This window comes from Aquila chrysaetos, unplaced genomic scaffold (genome assembly GCF_900496995.4).
Source record: "Aquila chrysaetos chrysaetos unplaced genomic scaffold, bAquChr1.4, whole genome shotgun sequence".
Taxonomy (NCBI): domain Eukaryota; kingdom Metazoa; phylum Chordata; class Aves; order Accipitriformes; family Accipitridae; genus Aquila; species Aquila chrysaetos.
In genome coordinates, this window is record NW_024470393.1 from 100,665 (window position 1) to 114,186 (window position 13,522).

At 62.7% G+C, this 13,522-nt stretch overlaps 3 protein-coding genes across 4 annotated transcripts in view; all 3 read left to right on the forward strand.

The window, feature by feature from the left end:
- LOC115338224 (E3 ubiquitin-protein ligase HUWE1-like) overlaps positions 1–5,962 on the forward strand; it is a 47,872-nt gene extending 41,910 nt beyond the window's left edge. The window contains 10 exon segments of the mRNA XM_041121902.1: positions 2–114; positions 586–831; positions 1,282–1,399; positions 1,488–1,628; positions 2,378–2,665; positions 4,131–4,236; positions 4,898–5,015; positions 5,091–5,272; positions 5,364–5,554; positions 5,679–5,962. Of these exon segments, the coding sequence (XP_040977836.1) occupies positions 2–114; positions 586–831; positions 1,282–1,399; positions 1,488–1,628; positions 2,378–2,665; positions 4,131–4,236; positions 4,898–5,015; positions 5,091–5,272; positions 5,364–5,554; positions 5,679–5,781 (1,606 nt within the window). The 3' untranslated portion in view covers positions 5,782–5,962.
- Positions 5,963–6,695: 733 nt separating this feature from the next.
- GNL3L (G protein nucleolar 3 like) lies at positions 6,696–10,316 on the forward strand. Of its 2 annotated transcripts, none has more exons than XM_030006703.2 (15): positions 6,696–6,807; positions 6,884–6,921; positions 7,041–7,142; positions 7,237–7,353; positions 7,450–7,521; positions 7,602–7,737; positions 7,857–7,960; positions 8,066–8,210; positions 8,292–8,379; positions 8,491–8,668; positions 9,140–9,282; positions 9,440–9,570; positions 9,666–9,805; positions 9,878–10,049; positions 10,173–10,316. In XM_030006703.2, the coding sequence occupies exons 1-15, from the start codon at positions 6,795–6,797 to the stop codon at positions 10,223–10,225; spliced, it is 1,632 nt and encodes a 543-aa protein (XP_029862563.1). In that variant the 5' UTR covers positions 6,696–6,794; the 3' UTR covers positions 10,226–10,316. The 2 variants fall into 2 exon arrangements, with proteins under 2 accessions (XP_029862563.1, XP_029862564.1); XM_030006704.2 differs by having other exon boundaries at positions 6,700–6,807; positions 9,666–9,787.
- A 1,204-nt stretch (positions 10,317–11,520) lies between these two features.
- Positions 11,521–13,512, forward strand: LOC115338222 (non-structural maintenance of chromosomes element 3 homolog). The gene is made up of 10 exons (XM_030006707.2): positions 11,521–11,671; positions 11,778–11,879; positions 11,973–12,036; positions 12,126–12,205; positions 12,276–12,370; positions 12,470–12,549; positions 12,632–12,674; positions 12,766–12,828; positions 13,172–13,286; positions 13,384–13,512. The coding sequence occupies exons 1-10, from the start codon at positions 11,630–11,632 to the stop codon at positions 13,444–13,446; spliced, it is 747 nt and encodes a 248-aa protein (XP_029862567.1). The 5' UTR covers positions 11,521–11,629; the 3' UTR covers positions 13,447–13,512.
- Positions 13,513–13,522: the final 10 nt, after the last annotated feature.

The window sequence follows — 13,522 nt, forward strand, 5'->3', positions numbered from 1 at the left end:
CCCCCCCCGAGCTGCCCCTGCTGAGTGAGCAGCTCTGCCTGGACGAGCTCTGGGACATGCTGGGAGAGTGCCTGAAGGAGCTGGAGGAGTCCCACGACCAGCACGCCGTCCTCGGTGGGTACCCCTGGGATTTTGGGGGGGGGGGGGGTCCCCAAGACCCCTAAGGTGTCCCCAAGACCTCCAGGGAGGTCCCCAAGACGTCCAGGGGGGTCCCCAAGACCCCCAAGGTGTCCCTTACACCCAGCGTCCCTTCCCAAAGGGGGCAACATCCCTGCAGCCTCGGGGCGCCCCCTGTGTTTTTGGGGTCCCCCTGAAACCCCATATACCCCCTCCCCCAATTAGTGCTGCAGACCCCCTCTCATTTTAGGAGGTTCGCAAGACCCCCAAGGTGTCCCCAAGACCTCCAGGGGGTCCCCAAGATGTCCCCCCCACCCATCACAGGGGCTCAGCCCTCTCCAACATCCCATCCCGAGCGGGGCGACATCCCTGCAGCCTCGGGGTGCCCCCCACATCTTCGGGGTCCCCCCCCCGCTCCCCGCAACACCCCCGTATATCGTTGTTCCGTGTGTCCCGACTCCTCCGCAGTGCTACAGCCAGCGGTGGAGGCTTTTTTCCTGGTGCACGCCACGGAGCGGGAGAGCAAGCCGCCGGTGCGGGACACGCGGGAGAGCCAGCTGGCCCACATCAAGGACGAGCCCCCCCCTTTGTCACCCGCCCCCCTCACCCCCGCCACCCCCTCTTCCCTTGACCCCTTCTTTTCCCGAGAACCTTCCTCCATGCACATCTCGGCCAGCCTGCCCCCCGACACCCAGAAATTCCTACGCTTCGCCGGTGAGAGGGGCGGGAACGGGGGGTTTGGGGGGGATTTCGGGGGGTTCTGCAGGGAGCCTGGGGCTTAGGAAGGGGTTTTGGGGGGTTCTGCAGGGGATTTGGGGGGCTCTGTGGGGACCCTGCGGCGGTGGGAGGGGATTTGGGGGAGACCTGGGGCTTGAGAATGGGTTTTGGAGGGCTCTGAAGGGAGCCTGGAGCTTTGGGAGGGGGTTTTGGGGGGACTGGGGGGGCTCCCCAAGGGACTTTGGGGGCCCCCGGGCAGGATTTGGGGTGAACGTTTTAAAGTTTGCCGGGGGAACATGGGGCAGGGGGGAGCGGGTGAAGTTTGGGGTGCCCAGACATGGCAGAGGAAGCCAAATCGTACCTCCCCAGCAGTTCTAGATCAAGACAGGGGGGTCCCCACATTTCGGGGACTCCCCCAAACCCTTCCCCCTGCCCCCCCCCCCCCAGAGACCCACCGGACGGTGCTGAACCAAATCCTGCGTCAATCCACCACCCACTTGGCCGACGGTCCCTTCGCCGTCCTGGTCGACTACATCCGCGTCCTCGACTTCGACGTCAAGCGCAAGTACGTGGATGGAGGGGTTTAATTTTTAGGGGGGGGGGGGGGGTGTCCCCTCAATCCCTGACACCCCCTCCCCGCCGCCCCCCCCCAGGTATTTCCGACAGGAACTAGAGCGGCTGGACGAGGGGTTGCGGAAGGAGGACATGGCCGTCCACGTCCGTCGCGACCACGTCTTTGAGGATTCCTACCGCGAGCTGCACCGCAAATCCCCTGAGGAGATGAAGAACCGCCTGTGAGACCCCCCCCAAATCCCCTCAGACCCCCCACAAATCCCCTCAGGCCCCCCCCAACCTGGCACCAGCGTCCCCCTGGGTTGGGGACAGGCGGGGAAGGGACCGGGGTTGGGTTTTAGGGTGATGGGGCGGAGCATGAGGGAGATTCACACCCCCCCCCCTCCTTAATGGGGTGTAGTTGGGGATTTGGGGGGGATCAGGGTTGGGTTTAGGGGTGTGTGGGGACCCCCCAGGACTGTGTTAGGGTTTGGGGGGGACGACACATGTGACCAGGGATGGGTTTGGGGTTACGTGAGGTCCTTGGGGACCAGGTTTTGCGGTTCCCTGGGACTGTTACTAGGGGACTGGGGGGGCCCCAGGTGTGGGTTTGGAGTTACAGGAGGTCCTTGGGTCTCCCAGCCCCCCCAGAAACACCCCTAACCCCCCCAAAACACCCCCCAGACCCCCAAATCACCCCCCCAAAACACCCCCCAGGCCCACTAAACACCCTCCCAGCCCCCCAAAACACCCCCCCAAAACACCCACTAGCCCCCCTGAAACACCCCTCAGCCCCTCAGAACACCCCCAGACCCCCTGGAACATGCCCTAAAACAGCCCCCAGGTCCACTAAACACCCTCCCAGCCCCCCAAAACACCCCCTAGCCCCCCCTGAAACATCCCCCAGGCCTCTCAAACACCCCCTAGCCCCTCCAAACACCCCCCAACCCCCCCAAAACACTCCCCCTACGTGTCTCTTCTCCCCCTCCAGGTACATCGTGTTCGAGGGCGAGGAGGGCCAGGACGCGGGGGGTCTCCTGCGGGAGTGGTACATGATCATCTCGCGGGAGATGTTCAACCCCATGTACGCCCTGTTCCGTACCTCGCCGGGTGACAGGGTCACCTACACCATCAACCCCTCCTCCCACTGCAACCCCAACCACCTCAGCTATTTTAAGTTCGTGGGGCGCATCGTGGCCAAGGCCGTCTACGACAACCGTCTCCTCGAGTGTTATTTCACCCGTTCCTTCTATAAGCACATCCTGGGCAAGTCTGTCCGGTAAGAAGACGGCCAGGGGTAGCGTGGGGCGGTGAACAGCTTTCTTGGGGTGTCGAATCACCATATGGGGTGTTGGAACACCTTCACAGGGTGTTGAACCTCCTGGTGGGGGGTTAAATCCATCCTTGGGGTGTTGAACCACCCTCATGAGGTTGCAGCAACACTCCCAGGGGGTGTTGAATGCCCCTCATGGGATGTTGGAACCTCTTGTTGGGGTGTTGCACCACCCTCGTGGGGTGTTGAACCTCCTGGTGGGGTGTTGAATGCCCCTCATGGGGTGTTGGAACCTCTTGTTGGGGTGTTGCACCACCCTCGTGGGGTGTTGAATGCCCCTCATGGGGTGTTGAACCTCCTGATGGGGTGTTGAATGCCCCTCATGGGGTGTTGGAACCTCTTGTTGGGGTGTTGCCACCACCCTCGTGGGGTGTTGAACCTCCTGGTGGGGTGTTGAATGCCCCTCATGGGGTGTTGGAACCTCTTGTTGGGGTGTTGCACCACCCTCGTGGGGTGTTGAATGCCCCTCATGGGGTGTTGAACCTCCTGATGGGGTGTTGAATGCCCCTCATGGGGTGTTGGAACCTCTTGTTGGGGTGTTGCACCACCCTCGTGGGGTGTTGAACCTCCTGGTGGGGTGTTGAATGCCCCTCATGGGGTGTTGGAACCTCTTGTTGGGGTGTTGCACCACCCTCGTGGGGTGTTGAACCTCCTGGTGGGGTGTTGAATGCCCCTCATGGGGTGTTGGAACCTCTTGTTGGGGTGTTGCACCACCCTCGTGGGGTGTTGAACCTCCTGGTGGGGTGTTGAATGCCCCTCATGGGGTGTTGGAACCTCTTGTTGGGGTGTTGCACCACCCTCGTGGGGTGTTGAACCTCCTGGTGGGGTGTTGAATGCCCCTCATGGGGTGTTGGAACCTCTTGTTGGGGTGTTGCACCACCCTCGTGGGGTGTTGAACCTCCTGGTGGGGTGTTGAATGCCCCTCATGGGGTGTTGGAACCTCTTGTTGGGGTGTTGCACCACCCTCGTGGGGTGTTGAACCTCCTGGTGGGGTGTTGAATGCTCCTCATGGGGTGGTGAACCACCCTCACAGGGTGTAGAACACCCCCATGGGGGTGTTGGACCTCCCGGTGAGGTGTTGCAACCCCCTCACGGGCTGTTGAACCCTCCTCAAAGGGTGTTGAACCACCCTCAGGGGTTGTTCAACCTCCTGGTGGGGTGCTGAGCCCCCCCCTCAAAGAGTGTTGAACCCCCTTTTTGGGGTACAGCCCCTCCCCTCAGGTTGTTGAACCCCTCGATGGGGTCTTAAACCTCCCGGTGGGGTGTTGAACCCCCGTTTTGGGGTGCCAAACCCCCTTTTTGGGGCGCTGAACCCCCTCATGCTGTGCCGAACCCCACGAGTGAGGTGCTGAGCCCCCCCCTCGTGGCGTCTCTGACCCCCCCCCCCCCCCCCCCCCCAACCTGGGCGCAGGTACACGGACATGGAGAGCGAGGACTACCACTTCTACCAGGGCCTGGTGTACCTGCTGGAGAACGACGTCTCCACCCTGGGCTACGACCTCACCTTCAGCACCGAGGTACGTGTCACGCCACCCCCCCCCAAACCCCGGGGAACCCCCCCCAGGGGCACAGGTACCCCCAAAAGACGAGGCATGGGGATGTCCATGTCATGTGTCCCCCCCCACCAAATCTCCCTGGGGAAGGGTCCTTCTGTTTTGGGGGTGTCACTTGTGTCCTGGGGGGGGTCCCCAAGTCCCAGGAGTGTCCCTTGTGTCTTTGGGGGTGTCCCCTCTGTCTTCGGGGTGTCCTGGTTTGGGGGTGTCCCCTGTGCCCCAGGGTTGTCCCCCCCTCATTTGGGGTGTCCCCTCTGCCCCAGGGTTGTCCTCTGTGTCCTTGGGGGTGTCCCCTCTGTCCTGGGGGTGTCCTGGTTTGGGGGTGTCCCCTGTGCCCCAGGGTTGTCCCCCCCTCATTTGGGGTGTCCTCTGTGTCCTTGGGGGTGTCCCCTCTGTCCTGGGGGTGTCCCGGTTTGGGGGTGTCCCCTCTGTCCTGGGGGTGTCTCCCCTCACCCTGCCCACCTTGAGAGCGTCCCTTCTGTCCTGGAGGGGAGGGGGTGTCCCCTCATTCCCCACCCCCCCTTCTCTAGGGGTGTCCCCTCTCTTTTAGGGGTGTCCCCTGTGCCCCAGGGGTACGTGTGACACCCCCCCCCCGCCGCCTCGCCCCCCTCTTCCCCGCCCCCAGGTGCAGGAGTTCGGGGTGTGCGAGGTGCGGGACCTGAAGCCCAACGGAGCCAACGTGCTGGTGACGGAGGAGAACAAGAAGGAGTACGTCCACCTCGTCTGCCAGATGCGCATGACCGGTGAGCGCCGGCGGGTTTGGGGGTAGCGGGGGGGGCGTCCTCAACAACCCCCCCCTGACGCCTCCCCACCTTCAGGAGCCATCCGGAAGCAACTAGCCGCCTTTTTGGAGGGTTTCTACGAGATCATCCCCAAACGCCTCATCTCCATTTTTACGGAGCAAGAGCTGGAGCTTCTCATCTCGGGGCTGCCCACCATCGACATCGACGACCTCAAGGCCAACACCGAGTACCACAAATACCAGGGCAACTCCATCCAGGTGGGGTTTTAAACACCACCACCCCCCCCCCCCAAAAAAAATCCTAATTTTGGGGGTTTTGTTAAGCGCTGATGATCGTTTCCTACCTCAGATCCAGTGGTTCTGGCGAGCGTTGAGATCTTTCGACCAAGCGGACCGAGCCAAATTCCTGCAGTTTGTGACGGGAACCTCCAAGGTGCCGCTGCAGGGTTTCGCCGCCCTGGAAGGAATGAACGGCATTCAGAAATTCCAGATTCACCGCGACGACCGGTCTACCGACCGACTGCCCTCCGCTCACACCTGGTATGGGGCTGGGGCAGGGGGGGGACGTTTTTTGAGGGGGGGGGGGGGACAGTGACATAAGGGCCACCAACCCGGTGACGTTTTTGTGTGTTTTTCCCCCCCCCCCCAAAAAAAAAAAAAAAAGCTTTAACCAGCTGGACCTGCCGGCGTACGAGAGCTACGAGAAGCTGCGGCACATGTTGCTGCTCGCCATCCAGGAGTGCTCCGAGGGCTTCGGGCTGGCGTAGCCGTGGCGGGGAGGGGCGGGGGGGGGGGCGGCGCGTGACGGTGACAATGACGGCGGTGGGGGGGGGGAACCCCCAAAACCACACACACACACACCACCCCCCCCTCAACCCTTCCCTTCCCCTCCCCAGGGGGGCGGGCACGGCAGAGACGGCAAAGGATCTCTATAAATATATATATATATTTTTTGGTTTCGTTGGCTTTTTTGGGGGGGGGGGGGGGGTTGGTTTTTTGGGGGGTTGGTTTGTTGGTTTTTTTTTTTTTTTTTTTTTTTTTTTTTTTTGCCGGTCTGGGGTTATTTTTTTGGTCTGTTGGGGGGGAGGGGTGTAGTCTTACCCCTGCCTCCACACACATCCCCCCCTCCCCGTGGGGGGGCACAGGGACGGACAACCCCCCCCCCCCAAATTATATATAAGAGGAGGTTCGGCCCCCTCCCCCACCCCCAAATTGAGAGAAAAAGGAATAAAAAAAGTGCACTCTTGGTAAGGGCAGTCCCGGTCGTTTTTGGGGGGGGAGGGAGGGGAAGGTGGGGGTGGTGTCATGGTAGCCGCCATCTTGGGGGGGGGGGCGGGTGGCAGGGTGGGGTGGGTCCGCCATCTTGAGTGTGGCTGTGACACGGCGCGGCGGCCATCTTGAGTGTGGCGGTAACGGGGGGGGGGGGGGTGGTGTCGGCCATCTTGAGTGTGGCCAGCGCACCACCTTCGGCACGGCGTGTCAGCCATCTTGGGTGTGGCGGCCGCCTTGGGTGCAGCAGGAGTCTCACCACAGCGCGGCGGCCATCTTGGCTGTGGCAACAGTCCTTTTTGCCGCCATCTTGGGTGTGGCGGTGGAGTCCTGTGGCGGCCATCTTGGGTGTGGCAGCGGAGCACGCTCGCCGGGAAATGCGGTGGTGCTTCACTAACAAGGGACGGAAGTTTCCCGGTCGCCCCGGAAGTGACGCCGAACTGACGCGAAACGCAGCACCAGAGGCGTGATCCCTCAGCCGGAGGGGGGGGGGGAACGACGCGACACAGCCATGACCCGCTCCCGTCAGTCCTGGGGGGGTTGGGGGGGAGCCGGGGGGGTTTTGGGGGACACCCCCCTTCACTCTGCCCCTCTCCGCAGGGCGACAAGTCGAAGCTGCCCGAAAGAAGAGGGTCCAGGTGAGGGTCGACCCGCCGAGGGTTACCGCCCCCCCCCCCCGCCAAAGCCCGGGAGAGGGTCGGGGGGCACCGGTCTGGTTTGGGGGTGCCAGCCCCCCCATACCGTGTGTGTCCCCCAGGGAAAACGCGCGAAGGCAGCGGTTAAGAAGGACCCGGGGGTGCCACAGCTGGGCCGCTTCGCCGCCCACGTCCAGCAGCAGAACGAAAACAGGCAGAAAAGGGTAAAAAAAGAAAGAAATAGATCAATGGGGGGGGGGGGAAGTTTGGGGGTGCCCCCCCCCCGGGTTTTGAACCCCCACCACCACGTCCCCGCAGGCGGCAGAGGCCCGGCGTCGTCGGGAGGAGGCCCGGGAGACGGAGGTGGGACGGCGGCGGAGCCTGGCCGGGTTGCAGTATGACGCCCTGCGACGGCAGCGGGAGTTCGAGCGCAAGGTGGGATGTTGGGGTAGCCCTGTTTTTTTTTTGGGGGGGGGGGGGTGTCTTTCAGATAGCAGGGTGCCCTCCCCCATAACACGGGGTGTCGTGTAGGAGGTGGTGACGACCCAGCCTGACGCACAAGAAGAGGCCTCGCTGCGGCAGTACGGGAGGGAGTTGCGCAAGGTCAGTCCTTGGAGGGGGAGTGGTGGGGTTTTGGGGGGGGGGGGGGTCTCCCCCCACCCTGAACCCCCTTTTTTTGGTAGGTGTTGGCGGCATCTGATGTGGTCCTGGAGGTGCTGGATGCCCGTGACCCCCAGGGCTGCCGCAGCCCGCAGCTGGAGGCCGCCGTCCGGCAGGCCGGGCACCGCCAGCGCCTGGTGCTCGTCCTTAACAAGATCGGTATGGGGCGGGTGTTTGAGGAGGGCGAGATTTATTGGGAGCCATGGGGGTCCCTATTTCCTGCACACGATTGGGAGACACCCTTTTTTTGTCTCTTTTTGCCACCCTACCACCCCCAGATCTGGTGCCGCGGGACGTGGTGGCGGCGTGGCTGAAGTACCTGCGAGCCGAGTTCCCCACCGTGGCTTTCAAGGCGTGCACACAGCAGCAGAGCCGCAACCTGGTGGGGTCCCTGGAAGGAAAAAGAGGGGGGGGGAGTTGATTTATGGTGGGGGTCACAGCAGGGACACCCCCTCACCCTGATGTACCCCCCACTCTGACCCTACAGAAGCAGAGCCGGCTGCCGGCAGCGACGGCCCCGGAGGAGGTCCTGGCCGGGGGAGCCTGCGTGGGTGCCGACTGTTTACTCCGCGTCCTGGCCAACTACAGCCGCTCCGGGGAGGTGAAAACGACCATCACCGTGGGTGTCGTGGGTGAGCGGGGGGGGGTCTGCAAGAGGGGGCGGGGGCAGGCTTTGGGGATACACTGCTGATTGCTACCCCCCCGCCTCCCAGGGTACCCCAACGTGGGCAAGAGCAGCCTCATCAACAGCCTGAAGCGGAGCCGGGCCTGCGGGGTGGGGGCTGCACCGGGTGTCACCAGGTGAGCCCCGCCCCCGGGGGTGGGGGGAGGAGCCTGCACTGACCCCACCCCTCCGCATGGGAGGGGTTTGTGAAGCCCCGCCCCCCCCCCCTTGACCCCACCCCCTTTTAGGTGCCTGCAGGCAGTGCAGCTGGACCGACACATCCAACTGTTGGACTGTCCCGGAGTCGTCATGGCGACGGGGGCCCCCCCCGCCGCCGCCCCCCTGAGGGGAGCCCTGGCCCCCCAACGCCTACGGGACCCCCTGAGCCCCGCCGCCGCCATCCTGCGCCGCTGCCCCCCCGAGCAGGTGGGTGGGGGACCTCCCCAGGGGGAGTGGAGACACCCCCCCCCCCCCCTTGGGGGCTTAGGCCTGCCGTCATGGCAACTGGGGAGTCTGGGGGGGCTTAGGCCTGTCGCCATGGCGACTAGGGGTGTTGGGGACCCCCCCACTGGGGGCTCAGACCTGTCACCATGGCGCCTAGGGGTGTTGGGTACCCCCCCTTGGGGGTTAGGCCTGTTGCCATGGTGACTAAGGGTGTTGGAGACCCCCCTTTGGGGGGACTAAGGGTATACGGGGACCCCTTTTGCTGTGGCAACGGTGAGGGTTGGGTTGGTTTTTTTGGGGGGGGGGGGCCCCCTCTTTTGGCATTTCCACCCCATTTTGGGCCCAAAGTGGGGAGCTAAAGGGAGGAGTGTGGGCTGCAGAGTGACAACAGCGTGGGAGGAGGTGACAAAACGCTGTGTGTGTGTTATCCCGTGTTTCCCCACCCCAAAACAGCTGAGCGAGCTTTACGGGGTCCCCCCCTGTGCTGACCCCCGGGAATTCCTGTCCCACCTGGCCCGACGACAGGGCCGGCTCCGTCCCGGGGGGCTGCCAGACCCCCACGCCGCCGCCGTGGCCCTGCTGCGTGACTGGACCAGGTGGGTGAGTTGGGGGGGGGGGGAGCTGGGGGGGGTCTCCCCACACCCTGAACCCCTTTTTAGGGGGCTAGAGGGGTGTCCCCGCTCCCTGACCCACTTTGGAGGGGGAGCTGGAGGGGGTCTCCCCACTCCCTGACCTCCCCCTTTTCTGCTGCAGCGGGAAGATCTCCTACTACACCCACCCCCCTGAAACGCGGGGGGTGCAGCTGGAGGCCCAAATCCTGACGGCTCTGGGACCGGCGCTTGACCTGGAGGCACTGGAGAGGGGCGATGCTGAGGCACTGGCAGGTGAGAAGTAGGGGATACCCCCCGCCTTTGCATGGTGGGGTGACACACACACCCCCCCCCCTTAAAGCTCACCTGACACCTCCCCCCCCCCGTAGCTGTACCAGTGACGGTGACGGGTATTGGGCTGTCCCCGTGTGTCCCCGAGGTGGAGGAAGAGGAGGAGAAATCCGGCGGGGAGGAAGAAGTAGCCATGGAGGATGATGATGGCGACCTGGAGGTGCAGAAAGAATTGGGGGTTTGCTGAGGGATTGGGTTTTTTTGGAGGGGGTGGGGCTGATGGGTTTATCTTTGATGCCTTCCACCCCAGCTCGGCACGGTGACGGTGGAGCTGAAGCCCCGGGTGAAGACGGCGGGCAGCGGGGAAGGGTCCACAATCCGTGCCCCCCGTTTGGAGGAGGTGGCCGCCCTCCACCCCCTGTTACAGGGCCAGGGGCTGCGTGCTGCCAGCAAACGGAGGAAAAAGCTACAAAAAAGAGCGGGTGAGTAAAGACACCTCCTTTTCCCAAGCCCCCAAAACCCCTGTGAACTCCCCAAAACCTCCCTGACCCCCTCCAAAATCCTTCTGGTCCCCCCCAAACTGGGACTGTCCCCCCATCCTGCAGAGAAAATCGCCACAAAGCTTTCGGAGACACTGGAGGCGGCCATGCAGTTCTGAAGACGAGGTGGTTGCAGCGAAGATTTATTATTTTTTTAAAGCAAGAAAAGGTTAAAAAAGCACCCTTTTTAAAATAAAAGCAAGGGCAGTATAGGGGTGCATCTGGGAGGTACAGTTTTTTTGGGGGGGGGGGTGTCTGGGGGTCTCTCAACCTGGAGGTTGGATTGTAGAGGCTTGGAGGGGGGGAAGGAGAGGGCCCCCCAAATCCCTATGGAGGTTTTGGGGGGCTCATCCCATTTCATCAGCTGGGGGGGGTGTCACAGAATAGGGATGTGTCCCCCCCCCAGTTTTGGGGGGAGCCCCATTTTTCCAGCTGACTCAGCAAAGGCAGTGCTCAGCTACTAAACGCCAAAATTGGGATCAAGGGGGGCTCAACTGGGGGGGGGGGGGATATGACAGTCGGGGGGGTACTCTATTCCTTAGCCTTTTCCAATCTCTATGGGGCAGCCTATACCCCCACTTGACACCAAATGAGCCACCTCAACCATACAGAGCACCCCAAAAGCCATCCTGCATCCCCACCACCACACCCCGCTGCTCCCCAAAACCTCTTGTACACCCCCAAAAGGAACAGGGTCACCCCCCAAAGTTCTCCACCGTACCCCTTCATGGTGTCCTCAGCTGCACAGGCAAGTGATGAAGGCTTCCCTGCGGTTTTGGGGTGCGGGGTACACCCCCCACACACCGCACCGGGATGGCCGTGAGCAACGAGCTTCCCTCAGCCTCGGCCGCCATTTTGTCGCCTCTTCCTCCCCCTCAGCGGAGGGCTCTGGAGGCACGGGGGCAACAGAGGTGCTTTAAGTACCTTTATTTAGGCGAAGGGAAGGGTAAAATCGGCCATTTTGGGTTGTTTGGGGGTGTTTTTATCTCGTTTTTAGCGGTGGATGCGACGCGGGGCTGCTGTTGGGCGCCATTTTGTCTCCCTGAGGGGACGGGGGCGGGGGGCGGCGCGCGCGCGCAGGGCTTTTCCCGCCTTTTTTGCCACCTGAAGGGAGGGGGGGGGGGGGGGGGGGGTCGCGAGGCGCGCCTCGCGGCCGCCGGCCCGCACGTGCAAACGGGGAGGGGCGGAACGAAGCGCGGCGGCCGCTCGCCCAGTCGCGGTGCGACAAAAACGGGGTGGGTGGGGAGAAAGGAGGTGCTCGGGCCAATAGGAGGCGGGGCGGGTTGGTGTGGGCGGGGCCGCTGCGGGCGCATGCGCAAAGCGAGAGCCAGCGCGCAGGCGCGGTGTGAGGGAAGCGGGTAACGGCGGCGGGGCCGGGTCCTTTTAACGGGCCTTGGGGGGGGGTTGAGGGAGGGTTCTGTGGCCTGGTTGAAGCGGGAGAGGCGGGGAGGGGATGTGGGGAACATCCATTCGCAGTTTCAGCCCTCCTGGCGCTTCTTTTCTCCTCAGAGCTGCTGTGAGAAATGTCGCAGAGGAAGCGCAGTAAAGGGTCGGGTTTGTCTCAGGTAAAAGGCTGCCTCCTCGCCATTTCTGCGTTCTTTCTTCCTTTTCCCACCTGAGTGTGGGGTTCCCTCTCTACAGCAGCAGTATGTTCTTGGTCTTTCGCTTCAGGGCGGTGATGGGGATGAGGATTTTAACCAGAGCCAGATGCCAACGCACAGCCAGGTGCAGAGGAACCTGGAGAGGCGCTCCCAGGATCAAGTGAATCAGAAGGTGGGTCGAGGCAATCCCCTCTCCTGGAGTGATGTATCTTATCTTTTCTGTTATCTTCTAGTTCTCCGCCTTTCCCCTGTCTTTGCCTCGCAGGTGAGCGAGCTAGTTCAGTTCTTGCTTGTGAAAGACCAGAAAAAAATCCCCATCAAGAGAGCAGGTGAGTTTAGGGGACCCCAAAAACCTTAGTGCCCTTGGGGAGTTCAGGTATCCAGGGTCTCTCAGGGATTCCCTCCCCTTTCCGTGTAGATATGCTGAAGAAAGTCATCCGGGAATACAGAGATGTCTACTCAGAGATTGTCAACCGGGCGGGCAAGACCCTGCAGCAGGTGGGGGTATTTTTTTGGGCGGGGGGAGGGGCAGAAACCCCCTGCTAGATTAACCCTTTGCTTTTTGCAGGTATTTGGGTTGCAGCTGGTGGAGATTGACACCAAACACCATATCTACATCCTCACCAGCGACCTGCCCCGTGCCGAGGGGGAGAACCTGCACCGGTGAGGGGCTACTGCTGGGTAATTGGGGGGGGGGGGAGCAGACCCCATCAGCGTGTGTCCCCCGCTCACGTGGGTGACACACATTTCTCTCTGCTGCAGGGACAACCAGACAGCAAAGCTAGGGCTGCTCCTCATCATCCTCAGCTTCATATTCATGAAGGGCAACACGGCCAAAGATGGTGAACCCCCCCCCCCCCCGGCTTTCTGTACCCCACTCCCCCTTTGTGCCACCCCCCCCACCACTGACACCCCCTCTTCCAGGTGCTGTCTGGGAATTTCTCCGCCGGCTCCGGGTGCAACCAGGGTAGGATACTGGGGGGGACATGCACATACACAGATAATGGGGGGACACGGGTCTCGTTGCTGCCGCACCTCGTTAACCCCACCGCCCTCAGGGAACGACACGAGGTCTTCGGCGATGTCAAGAAGTTGGTGACAGAGGAGTTTGTGCGGCAGAAGTGAGTCTGGGGATCCATTTTTCCAGACTGTGGGGGGTGGGGGGTGTCCCCCCCTGCCTTTTTCCAGACCCTGGGGTTGCCCCTGTCCCCGTCGTGTTGTTCCCCCCCCCCCCCCCCCCCCCAAAAAACCCCGGTGCGCACAGAGCAGCCCCGGCACCAGTCTCAGCCGGGCTGTTTATACCGTACCGCAGATCAAAAAAAAAAAAAAAAACCAACCTGCGGCCCCCCCCGCCTCCCCCCAGCGACTTGAGAGGTCTGTTGTGGGGCTGGGGAGCGCCGGACAACCCCTCTGGGGTACCCAAAAGGTGTTGGGGGGTTTCACCATGCCCCCCCCCCCTTGCAGGTATTTAGAGATCACCCCCATCCCCCTGACAGACCCCCCCGAATTCAGTTACCAGTGGGGGCCGCGGGCGGCCAAGGAGACCTCCAAAAGGGACGTGCTGCGCTTCGTGGCAAAGGTGAGGCTGTGTTGGGGGGTGGCCCTGGGTTTTGGGGGGGCCCGGGGCTCGATTTAACAACCCCCCTCTCTTTTTCTTCCCCCCCCCCCCCCCCCAGATCCAAGGGAAGGATCCCACGTTTTGGATGAGCCAGTACAACGAGGCCGAGGCCACCCCCTGACCCCCCCAAACCCTGGCATTCCCCCCCCCCAAAATAAAGGTGCCCTTTTGGGGTGCAGCCCTGCAACTTCCAGGCT